We start from the raw sequence: 14,951 nt of genomic DNA on the forward strand, positions 1-14,951 counted from the left end.
TGGTTGTAAAAGTCACATTCCAAAGTGCTGAGTAAATCACATGACACTCGTTTTGCTTGGCTCCCAGGGAGGAAAGGCTGACCTAACTCCTGAATTTGAACTTGTGATTTCCCGAAGTAAAGAGATATCACACTTGATAGTGAGACATCTAACTTGCCCTCCACAATTTCACGTGTCTCCAGGTCAAGCTAGCAAACTAGCTCAAGCTCATCCTTCTTAACAGGTGAAGAGCTGATGCCTGGGTCATCTTTTCAATCATCCACTCCTGATTTTGTTATTGTTTTTCCTATTTTTTCCCTTCTTAGGAGAAGGTCAATGCTGAGCTAGGACCTTATGCTATGTAACAGACAAATAGTCCATGCTGGACAGAATTTCCCCAGCACTTTTACAGGGTGCGAGGCTTTTCTTGGACTTTACGTCACACAATGCTCAATTTGTTTGGAAAGGGTAGAGGTGGAAACACGGTCTATTGAAAATATCACTGCTTCCTCCCTGAACTTTAAAAGAGCCTATTAATTATCCTTCATTTAGATTCTCTCTCTCAGGCAAAAGTCTCGTAAAGATAGGCAGGGAGGAAAAAAAGGGTTTATAATGCCCATGGGGTTAGCTTTTGCTCACAGAATACTGTGCTACTATCCTCTATCAACAACCATACAAATGGGACTCGGCTCACACTTGTAGTTGGAAGGGCACCCACCCCCTAAACCAGCATCTACACCATCTGGGATCCTGGGTAGCTCATTACTTGATCAATGACAGTTATCTGAGAGAGATTTGGGCCTTGAGGCATCAGATAGTATTTGACCTCTGGGGAGGCAGTATGGCAGAGCAGCTAACTGGTGAGCTCCAGAATCAGAAGGAACTGGTACAAATGCCAGCAACAGGCACATCTTTACTGCAAGAAATCACTTTTAGAAGCTTCGTACTCCTTAAAGGTGAAACGGGCAAGACACTCGTACCCACTTCCAAAAGAACTAGCAGAAATAAATAAAACATATTCAATTAACATATGTAATACAGTGTCCAGAACATTATATGGATTCAAGTGATAGAATTGTTATTCTTTTGTTAAACGAATAAACTGTTTTATTATTAGTCCTGGGTCTATCCGTTTGTTTCTATGTAACCTCAAGCAATTTACTAAATCTTTGTGAGCCTCAAATTCTATATGAGACTATTGTAAATGAAATGGTCTCAGGAAGTATTGTGAGATTATTGTATAAACTGTAAATGTTAATGAAGATTATTATTATTGCCATTGTTACTAGCTCCCAGTGACCTTCTTAATAAAAATTTTTATGCATAGCTTTCCTTTGAAGTGCTAGAAGCTAGGATTGGAGCAGAGAAATAATGGGAGAATATGAATGAGCCCTTCAAAGCATTTTCCAGGTTCATAAATATCTGTGTATGATCCACAAAGTGTAATAATGTATACCACAAATTAAGCCCTTCTCAAACAGATTCCCCAATGAGCAGGTCAACCTTTTCTTCAGATAAATAAATTTCCTCAACCAACCCTTGTGAGCTAGAGAACCAACATTTTTTTTAAAAAATAAGCTTACCTTCCCTAGTGTCAATAGGAAACAGTATTTACTTACTACTGTTTTCCTTTCAAAAATCTGTCTAGTTGCATACTAGAAACAGCTTCGGCTGGTTTGTTTGTCTTGGACAAGCTGTTAAAGTGAAAAGTTTTTGCTTGGCTGAATGTGGGACAGTTTCATAACCCTTCAAGAAGTGCACTGAAGGTGGGTGCCAGTTTCAAAGGCTGCCTCGGACAGGCCTCCACTTGCTGCCCATTGTCAAGGGTGGCCAGCGTAATTAAATTAAGACAATGAACAAAGCAACAGATGCAACTGAGACCAAGTCCCTGAGTGCTTTTGTTTTGTCCCTGTCATTGTCTACAACAAAGAAGTCCCATGTGAGAGCCTGGGAAGAGAGCCAAATGCAAACCAGACGACATCCCAGCTGGTTTTGAATGGCCTACACCGAACATGTGTGTGCATGGGAACCATGCTCCTTGGAGCAGGGTAGGCTTCTCTCAAGTGAGTTTCTGCCTATGGCTTTGCTGTGATGCCAACACAGACCCAGAAGAAATAGGAAGGATCCCTCTGTACAGACTTTACACCTCAGCTCTGAGACAAAAGGAAAAGAATCTCCCTGTCGGGAAAAGGACAACATCTATGTGGTTGGCCAATCTAACCTCAGTTCTTTTTGCTACAGCCCTCACGAATTTGTGACACATAGAAGATACCTGAATTTCTCCTTCTGCAAATCTGGGATTTAATTTGGCTCAAGAGGAAGATTAAAGATTAAACATCGCATGTGACTTTCTTTTAATTTGTTATTATTTCATTCTTGAGTATTCTCCTAGTTTGGGTGTTTCCCACAGTCGTAAAATATTTTTGTCTAAGTTGGTAGAAAAAAAGGTAATCTCAAATCAGCATATTTTTAGACCTCTCAGTTAATTTGGTCAGTAGTTTGATAGAGAAGTAGTAGTCTTAATAATAGCTATTTGGAGTTTAGATAGCCACATAGCTAATCAGCTGAGAATTGAACAAAAATGCAACGAGGAGTTTAGGATGACAGTGATCCTATACTGTGGCCCCATATGTCTTTCTGCCACTTTTCAGAAGAACCCCTTCAAGAAGGCAAAATGAGATGTAAGATCATAAATACAAATTTACTGGTAGTTCAACAGTAGATGCTTTTATTCAGCAAGAAATACATGTTAAGTGGACTGGATAAAAGGTCAATGATATTTGGGAAAAAGTGCCAGGATTTTAAACAGATGGCATTTCACACTGCCCTATACAAATGCCCAATTTTGTTCCACAAGCTTTTTTTTTTTCCAGTGGCCCCTGAGCTAGATATTTTAACAAACATTTTTTACACAATGATGCCATCCTCCTTCTATTCAGTCCCTATGGGATATTGACCATCAACTTACAAAGTGCTAACTGGCTTTTATGAAAGATTTGGTGCTAACTCCAATGTCAGGTAGAGCTGAAAAGCATGTTTAAGAACAATTACCAAATCCCTAAGGGCCTTAGCTCAGGGATTGGTAGTTGATTCTGTCCCAGTGTCTCATCCTCTCCAGGTATCAGGTCTGGGTGAACACAAATGTCCCTTACAGTGATCTCTAAGCTCCTGACAATGATTGGGTGAGCAGTCATTACCTTAGCCAGAAGGACAAATTTGGAGATTCCAGCCACCATGGAAAGAAAGAACTCTTGTTTTTGGTCCTGATGGAAACATGTTCTTAAAAAAAGGGGGGGGGGCCTCTATAGATCTTTAAACCCTATTCTATACCAATAATTATCCATTACATTCTCCTATAAGGGCTTCCTCGCTAGAGATGAAACCAAGATAAGAAGCATCTTATGTTTATACATGCAAAGGCCACTTCCTCCTAGATTTCATTTCACATCTTATTTGTGGAACTAAACTTCACTATTTAAATATATTCAAGGATAAAATAATAACTATAGGAAAAGTATAATAATCTGATTCTGCACATTATCAGAGAGCCCATTATACTTATTTATTCATTCATTTAATTCATCCTTCAGCTATGTAGTGAGCACCTGCAAAATCCTGGGTACTGTTCTAAACATGGGGCTGTAACAGTGAACTGACAAGTCCCTGCTACCAGAGGGCTTCTGCTCTAAGCAAAACATAGAGGAAAGCATTGCTTGTTGATGAGTGAATGGTAGCACCAAAGCCAGGAACCCTGGAATTTTAGTCTAGGAATGGCTACATCCCATTAAAGATGAAATAATGATAATAAGAGTAAGATAAAATAATAATAATACTTATATAGTGCTTGCCATGTGACAGACCTAGTATAAGTACTTTTATGTACTAATTCTTTAATCCTTAATCCTAGAAGGTAAAAACTATTATGCCAGTTTATGGGTAAAATTGAGACACAAGAAATTTTCACTCCAAGAAGCTCACAGGGCTAGAAAATGGAAGAGCTAGGATTTGAGCCAGGTTCAGTATGTCTGTGATTTTACAGAGTCTAAAACAATTACAAATTTCCCCACTCTTCTCTTTCTAAATCTCTTTCTTCAAAGAGAAAAAAATGAAAAGGAAATACCTTTTCACAGAAATTAAAACAGAACAAAAATGCAATAAAACAATACAAAATAACCCCCAAATATGATGTTTTTTTTCTCACTGAAAAAAAGATGCTACAGGCCAGGAGACAGAACTTTCAGGACCTCCTTTCAATCATGAATGTGTGATAGCAGCAGATGGATAGAAACACAATTTTGTGTGGTTATAAAGCAATATGTGGTCTACATGCCAAAAGGGGCACATAGAAGTAGCTTGAATGAGGTTTAGCTACACTAAAAACTAAAGCCTATTTGCTTAAATATGTCTTTCTCAGAAAAATCTAGCCCAAGCTCTCTCTTAGACTGGTGAGTCTTAAGCTATAAAAGATTGAGACCCAGTGTTAGAAGTAGATGGGTAGGATATATAAAACTTCAGCAAGTTAATGTCGCTTTTTCCTCCTTTGCTTTTAGGAAGTACATTTGAAGAACGCAAGTAGAGGGAATGCGGGAAATAAGAACTACAGAATGTAGGAAGACCTTCCTGAGGAGTGAAGAATGAGATGCCATCGGCAGGATCCTTTGCTCTGCATGAATTACCGGTTAAACACCAGAAGACCCACCAAAATATAAGTTTGATAACATTTCAAAAGATGGGCATTCCCCCAATGAAATACACAAGTAAACATGTCAAACATTGTCTTTAGGAGTGATTGTTAAAAGCTTTGCACCTTGCAAAAAAAAGGTCCTGAAGTTGGTAGATTGCTGTTGATCCTTTATTACTAATGTTCTACAGAGAAAAAACATTATCTATCTATCTATCTATCTATCTATCTATCTATCTATCTATCTATCTACCTACCTATCTATCTATCTACATATATCTTAGTCCCTGCCTCTCAAGAGCCACAAATGCATGGGTGTTGTCTAGATCCAGTTGCACTAAATTTGTCTCTGAATCTTGGCTGCTGGAGCCATTCATTCAGCAGTCTTGTCTAAGTGGTTTATTATTATTTTTTTTATTTGCACTTCTTTCTATGCAACACAGGCTGTTTTTGGTTTTGTTTTTTTTTATATCGTGTTTAATTACCTTGCTTGTCTATCTCTGCCCACCCTCCTTCATCACCGTTACATTTGCCAAATTTGGCCTCCTCCCTAGCAGCAGCAAGCAGTCAAGTAGCACACCAATATTTAACCCACAAGATTCTATCTGTGGCATTGGTACCAAATATAAGTTGGATGCATTTGCTGTAGACACAAAGCTTTATTTTTCCACATCTTGCTAAAAAGAAAATGCAAACAGTTGCAACTTTGAGGCCAAACGTTCTTAGGTGTATGTGTTAAGTCTAGAAAGTCTCAAACTCTCAACAGTTCCTTCAAATGATGAGTTAGTGTGCGACCTAATTAGTAACTTCTCTTTGATTTTTTCCATATAGAGCACTATGTAAATTTCATATATCAACATTACAGGATATATCAAACAGTATGTAAAACTCTCTTTTTTTTTAGTAAAATGGTGCTATTTTGTAGTTTGTGATATGAAAGAGTCTGGCCAAAATGGTAAAAGGTGAAAGCAAAACAAACAAACAAAAAACGGATCCCTGGAGCCAAAGAAGACACAGAGGGGAAGGGTCCTAGAAATCCAGTACCCCCGATTATGCCTTCCAAGAGAAATTGAAGACACAAAGTCCACTGATGCAAATTTGTTTGGCAAGTCCAGAGAGGAGTGGAAAAAGCAGAAGGCTAGGAATTTAATAATCCTGGTTTCTTCTCACTGATTAAACAAACATCTGCCAACTCGGCCACGGACTCACCACTTTGTGACCTTGGGCAAGTCACTTCACCTCTCTGTGCCTCAGTTTCCTCATCTGCAAAATGGGGCAATATGCCATCTACCTACCTCACAGGGGTGGTATGAGGATTAAAAAGATAAAGCTCCAGATTTTTATCCTAAATTGCTACGAGGGTGCAAGGTCAGTGCCCTTGAGTTACTGGGATGCAAGGAATTCTATAAACAGCTCATTCAGGGCATAGCTAGAAAACTGATTAGCCAAATGCTCCTGACATGCCAATTTTTGTCAAAGAGGCTATCCAATTAAGTGTCCAACCAGCTAGTTGTTAAAAGCTAGCAAGCAGCTTGATCTCTTTTAAAACACTTTTCAAAATAAGTTAGAAACATTTGATTAACAACTTGATTTTAAATTCTGCACCTGTGTCCATAAATACAAAGTGAAAAGAGAGAAATAAAAAGAAAATAAAGAGAAAAACAAAAAGATTTCTACCAGCAAAAGGGTGATTACTCGATTTGTTAGCACTCGCTGACTGTTCCAGGCAGTTTCTAGAAATCTAGTAATACTTCTTTTAATATTATGATACTCCATTCATTTTGAACAGTTATTCCATCTTTAGGCAATCTAAAAAAAATGGCCCAAGATTTCAACTATTGAAATAATATCTTATAAAAAGTCATGGTTACTTTCTTTAATCAATTTTGCTTTTATCATTGGACATATGTATTATTATTTTGTTGTTGCTGTTGTAAAAATACATTTGACTAGAGTTGCTAATTTATAGGCAAAAGTTTTCTTCAGAACTAGAAATTTTCCCTCATGTCTGCTTAGAAGAATGGCCCCTATGAATGTGTGTTATCCATTCAACTAAAAATTGGTATCAAGAAAATCCAATGTTGAGGACAGGCCCATGGTGACCTAAAAAATGTTTCCAGTCTACATACCAAAATTTTCTTATTAGAACAATGAATCATCCACCATTTGGATCTTTTATCAGCCTTAGACCTTTCTGGTGAGAAGCAACCAGGTTTATTATTTCATGCACATTGTATCCTTTTTATTCTTGGAAAGTATATATGGAAAACAAAAATTACATGTGTAGTTTTCATCCCACTGGTTCACCTCAAGATTCAGAGGCCAGAAATAAAAAAAATTAATTAATTAAAGAAGACTTCCTGGATCTCAGAAAATATGCAGAAAGAAGGCCTATTTAGTGGATGCCCCTGCTCAGCCAACAAGCATTTTAATCCTCAGTGCTCAGTGCTATTTGAGTGGAGCATCTCTGGTGTACTGAGTGGTATTCTAATCACTATGGACAGATGTCAAAGGAACTACAAGTCATTTTTGTCCTTCATCTGTTTCCACACAGATGGGTTCTGTGGAGTGACGTGCTGGACTCCTCTTCCCAAAATGGCACTTCTAATTTTATTTCTTGTTCCTAGAATGCACCTTTTAAAATCACTGACTCCCAGAAACATTTTATATGTATTCTTCTGCCGACCTAGCTGGATAGGGTAATTCTAAGAGTGTCTATGACTTACTTGATTCACTTAGCAATTCTATTCACAGCCCAGATGCCCCAGTGAGGAAAGCTTAAATAGACAAAAAGACATCATCTTTCTTAACTTTTTCCAACACATGGTCCTCTCCAACTACATCATAAATCAACAAATTAAAAAGTAACTAATTGTTATACTAACCCAGTATCTTATTTGCAAATGAATTAAAACTAGAAGACAATTTGATGTAAACTGCAAACATCAGTTGGTCCCCATACACTACAGCAGAATGTCCCAGGATTGACAGAGAGGGAGCACCTAACATTTCACAACTCAAAACTTCATGAGCTTTGCTTTAAATTTTAAAATGAGGAAATTTCAGATGTTTATGAAAGAGCCATACATACTGGTAGGAATTAGCTTTCAACGTATATAGCTTATTTCCGATTTAAATGACAATACAGAATACCTAAGTCACATTTCCACTCCAGCTTCCCCACATAGTATAACAGCACTATTTGAACATTTTAAGATGAGGAGGCTCCCCTGAAAAAAGCTAATGAATCTTTCCATCAGAATCCACTCTTCTAGACCTAAAAAGAACCCCCTCCCAACACCTCTCTCCCGAGAGTCCAATGGAATACTTAAAAAAAAAATAATAACTTCCTGGGAAAAAAAAAAAAAAGCCTGGCCGCCTTGAGAATCCTTCCCCTCCTGGGACTGTCAATGTTTGTGTAGATGGAACCATCTCATGCACTGTGGCTCCAGCATTTCCATTACTAGCTCATGCACTAGTGGGATTAAATTGGAGGATGTAGCACAATTTTGCTTTCCCATTTATTGTTTGGCCAGCTATGCCAACATGGTGCTATTGTTTCTTTAAGAAAGTACTTGACTAAAAAAAAAAAAAAGGAAAAAAAAGAGAAAAAGAAAGCATGGACATATTTTTTTAAAGTGTAAAAACGACAATTCTATAGCTAGGCGGCTTCATAAGGCAGCACTAGGTCGAGTCACCACCACTTTTCAACTTCTTATCGCTCACAAGTAGCAGACTGTTCACCAAATTGTGAGTGTGGTGGTGTGGGGCAGAAGATGGAAAATTTTTAGAATCACAAGGTTCCATTATTTTGTTGGCTCTCAGCAAAACTAGCACTATGTTACCCAATCTGAACACCTGGATAAGAGCATGGAATATAAATGGGGCAAAAAAAAAAAAAAACTTTATAGGAAAATGGCAGAACTAAAAAGATGGTTAAGTTACTTATTGATTTTTTTTTTGGGGGGGGGTGCTCTCTGCTCTAAAACAGATATTCAGCAAGTTGAGAAAAATACAAAGAGAAAAAAAATGCATAAATTCACCTTCTAAAAATAGCGTCTGCCCCATTTCCCTTGAGTAAATTTTTAGCATTGGCTGGTTTATAGAAAATATTCTCCCTTCATCTAAAACATCTCAGAGAGCAATAGCTCCCATGGAAAGCAATCACTAATCTCATTGGGAAGTGTTGGAAAGTATTTCTTTATGATCTGGGGGGTTATCTATTGATAACGAAAGAGGAGAATTTATGAGAAATCATTGAAAGAGATGGCTAACAATCTGTGAAGACTTTTTTTTAACTTTATATAGTCTTTATGAATATCTTAATGTTCAAAATGACTTGGTTCTTTCTTCTTTTATATTGGAATAAGGGATGATAAGTTAAACCCACATAGACTTTAAAACTATAGGCTAGATAGAAATGTACATTTGACTTGTCAAAACTCTAATCAGACTATCTAAAATGTTTTTGCTATTTTTAACCTTAAAAGATTGTACTAATATTTGAGACAGATCCTGTTAGCTCTCTTCATTGGAAAGAGCATTCCCACTCAAATCACCTGGGTTTTCCCAGCAATGTTTTTAAAAGATAAATCTGACTTATGCATCATTGTGGCATCATTTATTTTAAAATTTTAAATGTTTTAAATAGAAGAATTGTGATTCTTTATGCCCCTCTCCCGCAATCATCAGAAAGTCCAGAAACTGAGGAGGCAAAAACAAGAAGAACATTTTGTTGGTTCTTTGTTGTTGGTTTGTTTGTTTTCAATGCTAGTGTTTAATCCTATAATACATATTTGCTTATCAATATTTTAATATTCTAAAAGACTTTCCTGTTAGGTATTAGAAACTGATGCATAGATATCTTTTTTTTGTATGATTTCTATTTAAAAAAAAAAGGAGATGAGAAGACTGTCTGAAGCTTTGAGTGCGTATGGTACAAGATAAAGATATCAATTTAAAGAACTAAGTCCTATCTGGAACAATGCTTTGCTTTAAGAAACCTCTTCCTAGATAAGACAGAGGCCCAGGGAATTTTGGAAACTGTCTTTATTCCTCCCAGTCCTTATTCGTTTAGTATCTGTCTCAAAAATATAGAGAGGGCCTAGAATTAAAGGGACCTCTTTAAAAACATAAGTTTTACATCTTGCCTCTTAATTTCTGATTACACCTTGACTTTCAACATGGTCCCTCTTTTTCCCCATTCTTCATCTGTCATTTATAAGGTCTTTTGAGGGGGAGAAAAAAGAACATTTTTTAAATTTAAAAAATGAGAACACAAAAGCCCAAATATCACTTCCCAGTTGAAATATGAGTTAACATGGAGGACACAGAGTTCCTCCTACTTTACCCACAGAATCACCTTCAAAATGACCTTTCACAATCCTTAGAATCTGCCCTCTTTTTTTAATTTCCCAGGCCAACAGTATCTGAAAAATAAATATTACTCATTTTCTTTTGCCCAAAATACAATGATGTAAAAGCAGGAAAACTGAAAAAAGAACTCTAAAATCCCTTCCAAGCCCCCTTCTGGCCCTACTCACTCACCCTCACTCACTGATGGCCAAGCCACGTCCAATAATCCCTTATTCTGGTTTCTTTTGGATATTTATCTTGTACCTGCTGCTATACACACTGCAGGAGGGACTCTGAAACCTCAAGCATCTCCTCACATCTCTCATCTGTGTCTGTGTATCATTAACATGTCTATTCAAAACTTTCAAAAACTTTCAAACATCATGCAGCTCAGATTCAGTTTACATAAGGGCCCCAAATACTATGTCGGATCTCTTTTTGCTAAGAGGTTTAATAAACTCTGAGAAATGGGATTACATCATGTGTTTTGCTTCATATGTTTTTATCACAGTTACAGGCCAAGTGTGATAAATAAACTTACAGACACTGAATTAATTTTTCCGGCTACTTTGAAAGCAGAAAATGGGGTTCAATGACTTGGTTATTCATTTCATCTGTCTTTGTGCACAAGCATATTTTTTATTAAGTGAACTCTGATTGTATTTGAAATTATTATTCATTTATGGCAGAGGAATATCAATCCTAATGACTTCTAAAAATGTAACTAACTAAATCATTATCTTACATTTACTGTTTAATAAGCATATTTTGAAAATGTATGGCTAGAGCGTCATAATAAAGTGATATATCTTTCTTTAGTAATCACATTAAAATTGATCCTATTTGATTAATTTGTTCTTTTTTGGACAATGTTGGTGTAACGTGTCATTCCTGAAGAATTCTATTGTTACCTAGCATTTTTATTAATCAAGTTCATTGCAACAAATAAACATGAAAACTTACCCAGGAAAATCAAACTCATCATATACCACAAAATCTCATAGAATTTACAGATTATATTTAAAAACAAATATGTTTCCAAAAACTTGTACAAACTATGTGAGATGCATGCATTGTAAAATATCCTCATGGATAATAAAGCAGGTTTAAGTAACTGATCTTATTCACATAACCCAACAGTGAGTTAAAATCAATGACATAAAGCATTTGGGAAAAGATTTCCTATCATATACAGTACATGTAATATACAAGTAGCATTTAATACGCTCCCATATCAAGAGATTTTATAGGAATGTGATCTCTCAGCATTGAGTTTTTGTTTTAATAAATCTAATTCTTTACTGAATAGGTACTGTGAATATCAAACTCATGGCAGCATTTGTGGAAGACAATGTGGAAAGATTTGCCATTTCTCTATTGTTCAAACACATCTCATTTCCTTTTTAAAAAATATTTTTATTGATTTCAGAGAGGAAGGAAGAGGGAGATAGAAACATCAATAATGAGAGAGAATCATCTATCAGCTGCCTCCTGCAAGCCCCCCACTGGGGTTGAGCCCACCATTCTCAACCACTGAGCCACACCTACTGGGTTCCTTTTCCTTTTCTTAAACCCTCTGTGAGGTGTTTGGAAAGTTAGCTAAATATAAAATAAAGACTCAGGAGCTTTAAGCTTGATTTTAGGGAATTAATAATATTGAAGTTTCCTTTCTTATTTTCCTTTGTGTTGCTCACCGTCACTTCCCAACTTCATTCCATCAAAGTTTCCAGGGCTCTCCCTTGGACTGACATTCTCAGTGCCTCCTCACCTCCTCATCCTCTCTGTGCTCAGCATCTTGCGTCCCGTGGCCACGAGCTTCCAACTGCATTGCTACTAAGAGAAATTTCAGAAACTTCTACAAGGTTCTATATACCATGTAATACAATTCCTCCTTTAGTCCCCACAAATTTTCAGTAACGTTCACAAAAATAATTTTTTAAAAAATTCCATTAAGGAATTTCTGGCTGCTCATTTGCCTCCTGTCATCTTAGTAAGACCTCTTCCTCTTCCCAGGAATTCCTTCCCATACAGCCCTTCATCCTCTCTATCAGAAAGAACTTACAAGATTGTATCACCTTCTTATGCAGAGCAACCTATCCCCAGCACAGCTTTGCCTGGGGTAGGGGTGGGGGCAGGGCCCTGCTCATCTTTTATTACTGAATATGGTGGAAAGGTGTTTTTTCCTAAACAAAAGAGCAATTCTGTCCCTAAGAGGAATTCTTTCTTCCTTCAATGTCATCTAGGTGAAAACACGGCCTCTTTTTAAAATAATCTCCTTCCACTAAGACCTGTTATGAGTTATAACTGCCACTATACCTCAATAATAATGATGGTTAATTGTTGCCAAGCACTTACTGTGGGTCAGTCACTATGCCATGTGGTTTACCTACATTATCTCTTTAGTCCTTATAGAAGTTCTATGAGTCAGGCACTATAATTTTACAGACAAGGAAATGGAGGCTTGAAGACATAACTTACTGAAGGTCACAAACAGGCGAGGCAGGCTGGAATCCAGGTCTGAGGACCTTACAACATGTATTTTTACTCTGTCATCACCCACTCATGCTCCAATACAGACATAAGAACTGTTATGTATACCAATTAATACATTCTTGTTCAATTTGGTTTCACACACTACAGGCAGATTTATAACCAATTGCACCTTTGAGTGATAAGCTATTTTTGAATATGACAGCATTAAGATAAGTAAGCATTTCTGCTCAATATCCATGCTTCTACCTGGGTTTTCAATCTTACCCACTGCCCATCCGTCACCCTGTTCACATTGCAATGTCAGTCACAGTCCCTCACGCCGTGTACAGTATATGACATCCAATGATAAACCAACCTCAGATACCGCAGTGAGAAAGGATATGCCTTAGGCCAACATACAGCCCAGAAATAAACCATTTCCACAGAAAACTAGAAGCTAATCATAAAGAATCTTGCCAAAAGCTCTGACAACTACCCACCCATGGTTTTCTTGACAGCTTATCAAAGGCAGTGTGGTCTCAAAGAACGTGGCTGAATCAGAGCTCCCAGAGACAAAACTGTGGACTCACGGAGTGAGGTTCATGACACCCACATTCCTACATCCCTGCCCTTCAATAAGGCCTCAGGCATCCCACTCCAGGGTTCCCAATGGGTACAGTGCTAGTCCTAAGTAGCATTTTGGAAAGGTGCGGGGACATTTGGGGTTGTCACTCACAGGGATTGAGGAGGGCATTCTTGGGATTCTAGACATTTCATGTAGATGACAAATCTACTTATAATCATCTAAGCCTAAAATATATTTCCAATTTATTTATTAACTCAAAGTATTTTTGCATGATTTTAATGTAAGCTGGATTTTCCGGAAATGGAATGCCCATGTTAAATCAAGGGGAGGATGGTGCTTTATTTCATTTGGAACTTTACCAAGTGTTGTCCACTGTCTTAAAAAAAACATCATGGATGCCACTCTCCACCTGTGTCAGTCTGCTGGCAGCTGTCAGAGCCAGGATTTGCCACATAGGTGGAAACATCTGGCCACTTCATTTCACTCTCAAATACAGTTATGCCTGAGCAGATCTGTCTTGTAAGGCATGTTATTTTATTATAGTTTTTTTTTATTTAGTTCTTCCTGATATTACAACACAGGCATCATTTTGATTTTTGTTTGAATTGTATAGGTCAACTTTACCTATGAGTTTCACTTTGGGACATTAAAGGGTATATCGTAAAATAATTGTTATAAAAAAGAGAGCTTTGGGTCTGATAGACCTGAACCACTGGACTATACAGACACACCAACTATGATCCTCTCTGGGTCATAATGGCAGGCAGATGGCAGAGTTTTTGCCCTCTACACTTACCTGAAGGTGTAAAGTTGAGCTAAACGCTGGTGTTTTTCTCACCTTGTTTATGAATAGAGAATAAACCTCTGTGGGATCCAATAAAGAATAATGGTTATGGTTAACACAACATCTGGTTTCTAAATGTTCTTTCCTTCACCCTGTGATGGGACGAGAGGATTTTTGAAAAGAATAAAGCAATCGCTAAAAACAAAAACAGATGTAAATTGGCTTGGAGACAATTGCAGCAGTACATTAGCAGTAAAATTCGACCTTGGATTTCAAGGGAGGTAGGAAATGGGGCCTGGAAGAGAGGTTTCTCTTTTTAATGGTTACTACCAAGAAAGCAGGAGATTGAGTAACTGTCCTATACTTCCCTAACGCTACTTGGTTTCTTCAACTCAGAGGCTCCTGCTTAGCCTCCAACCTCCTCCAGAAGGAACAGTGGGGCGAATCTCTCTCCAAATGGAAAGGGGGAGGAGGGAAGGCGGTCACAGTCTGTATTCATGGTGACATCTCTATATGAGTGTTCTGTCTGACTCCAACATTTCACCTCGCAAACATGGAGCTCCCCTTCCCAACCCTAAATCTCTCAAACATGAGAGAGAGAGAAAGTGATTGTTCCTCTAGAAAGAGAGGGAGAAAACAGTGATGGGATTGATACCCAGGATGGTGGTGTCCCCTTATTTGGCCTAGAGCTTCTAATTCAGCCAGCCTCATAGAACCTAAGTACCCAAAGATAGAGTTACCCAAAGACCAAATTTCTCTCCGTATCTCTTCTGACTCTCTGCTTTAAAAGTCATTTGGAGCCCTGGCCGGTGTTGCCCAGTAGTTAGAGTATGGCCCTGTACTCTGAAGGGTCTCGGGGTTCTAGTCCGGTCAAGGGCACATACCTGGGTTGCAGGTTCCCCACCCTGTTGGGACATGTGTGGGAGGCAACCAATTAATGTGGGTCTCTCACATTGATGTTTCTCTCTCTCTCTCCTTTCTCCCCTTCACCTCTTCCTTCCACTCTCTCTAAAATCAATGGGAAAAAAATATCCTCCAGTGAGAATTAACAAAAATAAATAAATAAATATCATTTGGAAATGGAAATATTCCCA

The 14,951-nt window shown here is 37.8% G+C and overlaps 1 protein-coding gene across 2 annotated transcripts in view; it reads left to right on the forward strand.

Moving 5' to 3' along the window:
• IGF1 (insulin like growth factor 1) overlaps window positions 1-10,950 on the forward strand; it is a 73,632-nt gene extending 62,682 nt beyond the window's left edge. Inside the window, exon 5 of one of the 2 annotated variants that reach the window (XM_079775557.1) lies at window positions 4,530-10,950. In XM_079775557.1, coding sequence (XP_079631683.1) covers window positions 4,530-4,555 — 26 coding nt within the window. In that variant the 3' untranslated portion in view covers window positions 4,556-10,950. The remainder of the gene's footprint in view (window positions 1-4,529) is intronic. The other variant, XM_079775558.1, reaches the window with a different exon arrangement.
• The last annotated feature ends 4,001 nt before the right edge of the window (window positions 10,951-14,951 follow it).

This window comes from Cnephaeus nilssonii (assembly GCF_951640355.1).
Source record: "Cnephaeus nilssonii genome assembly, chromosome: 6".
NCBI classification, from domain to species: Eukaryota; Metazoa; Chordata; class Mammalia; order Chiroptera; family Vespertilionidae; genus Cnephaeus; species Cnephaeus nilssonii.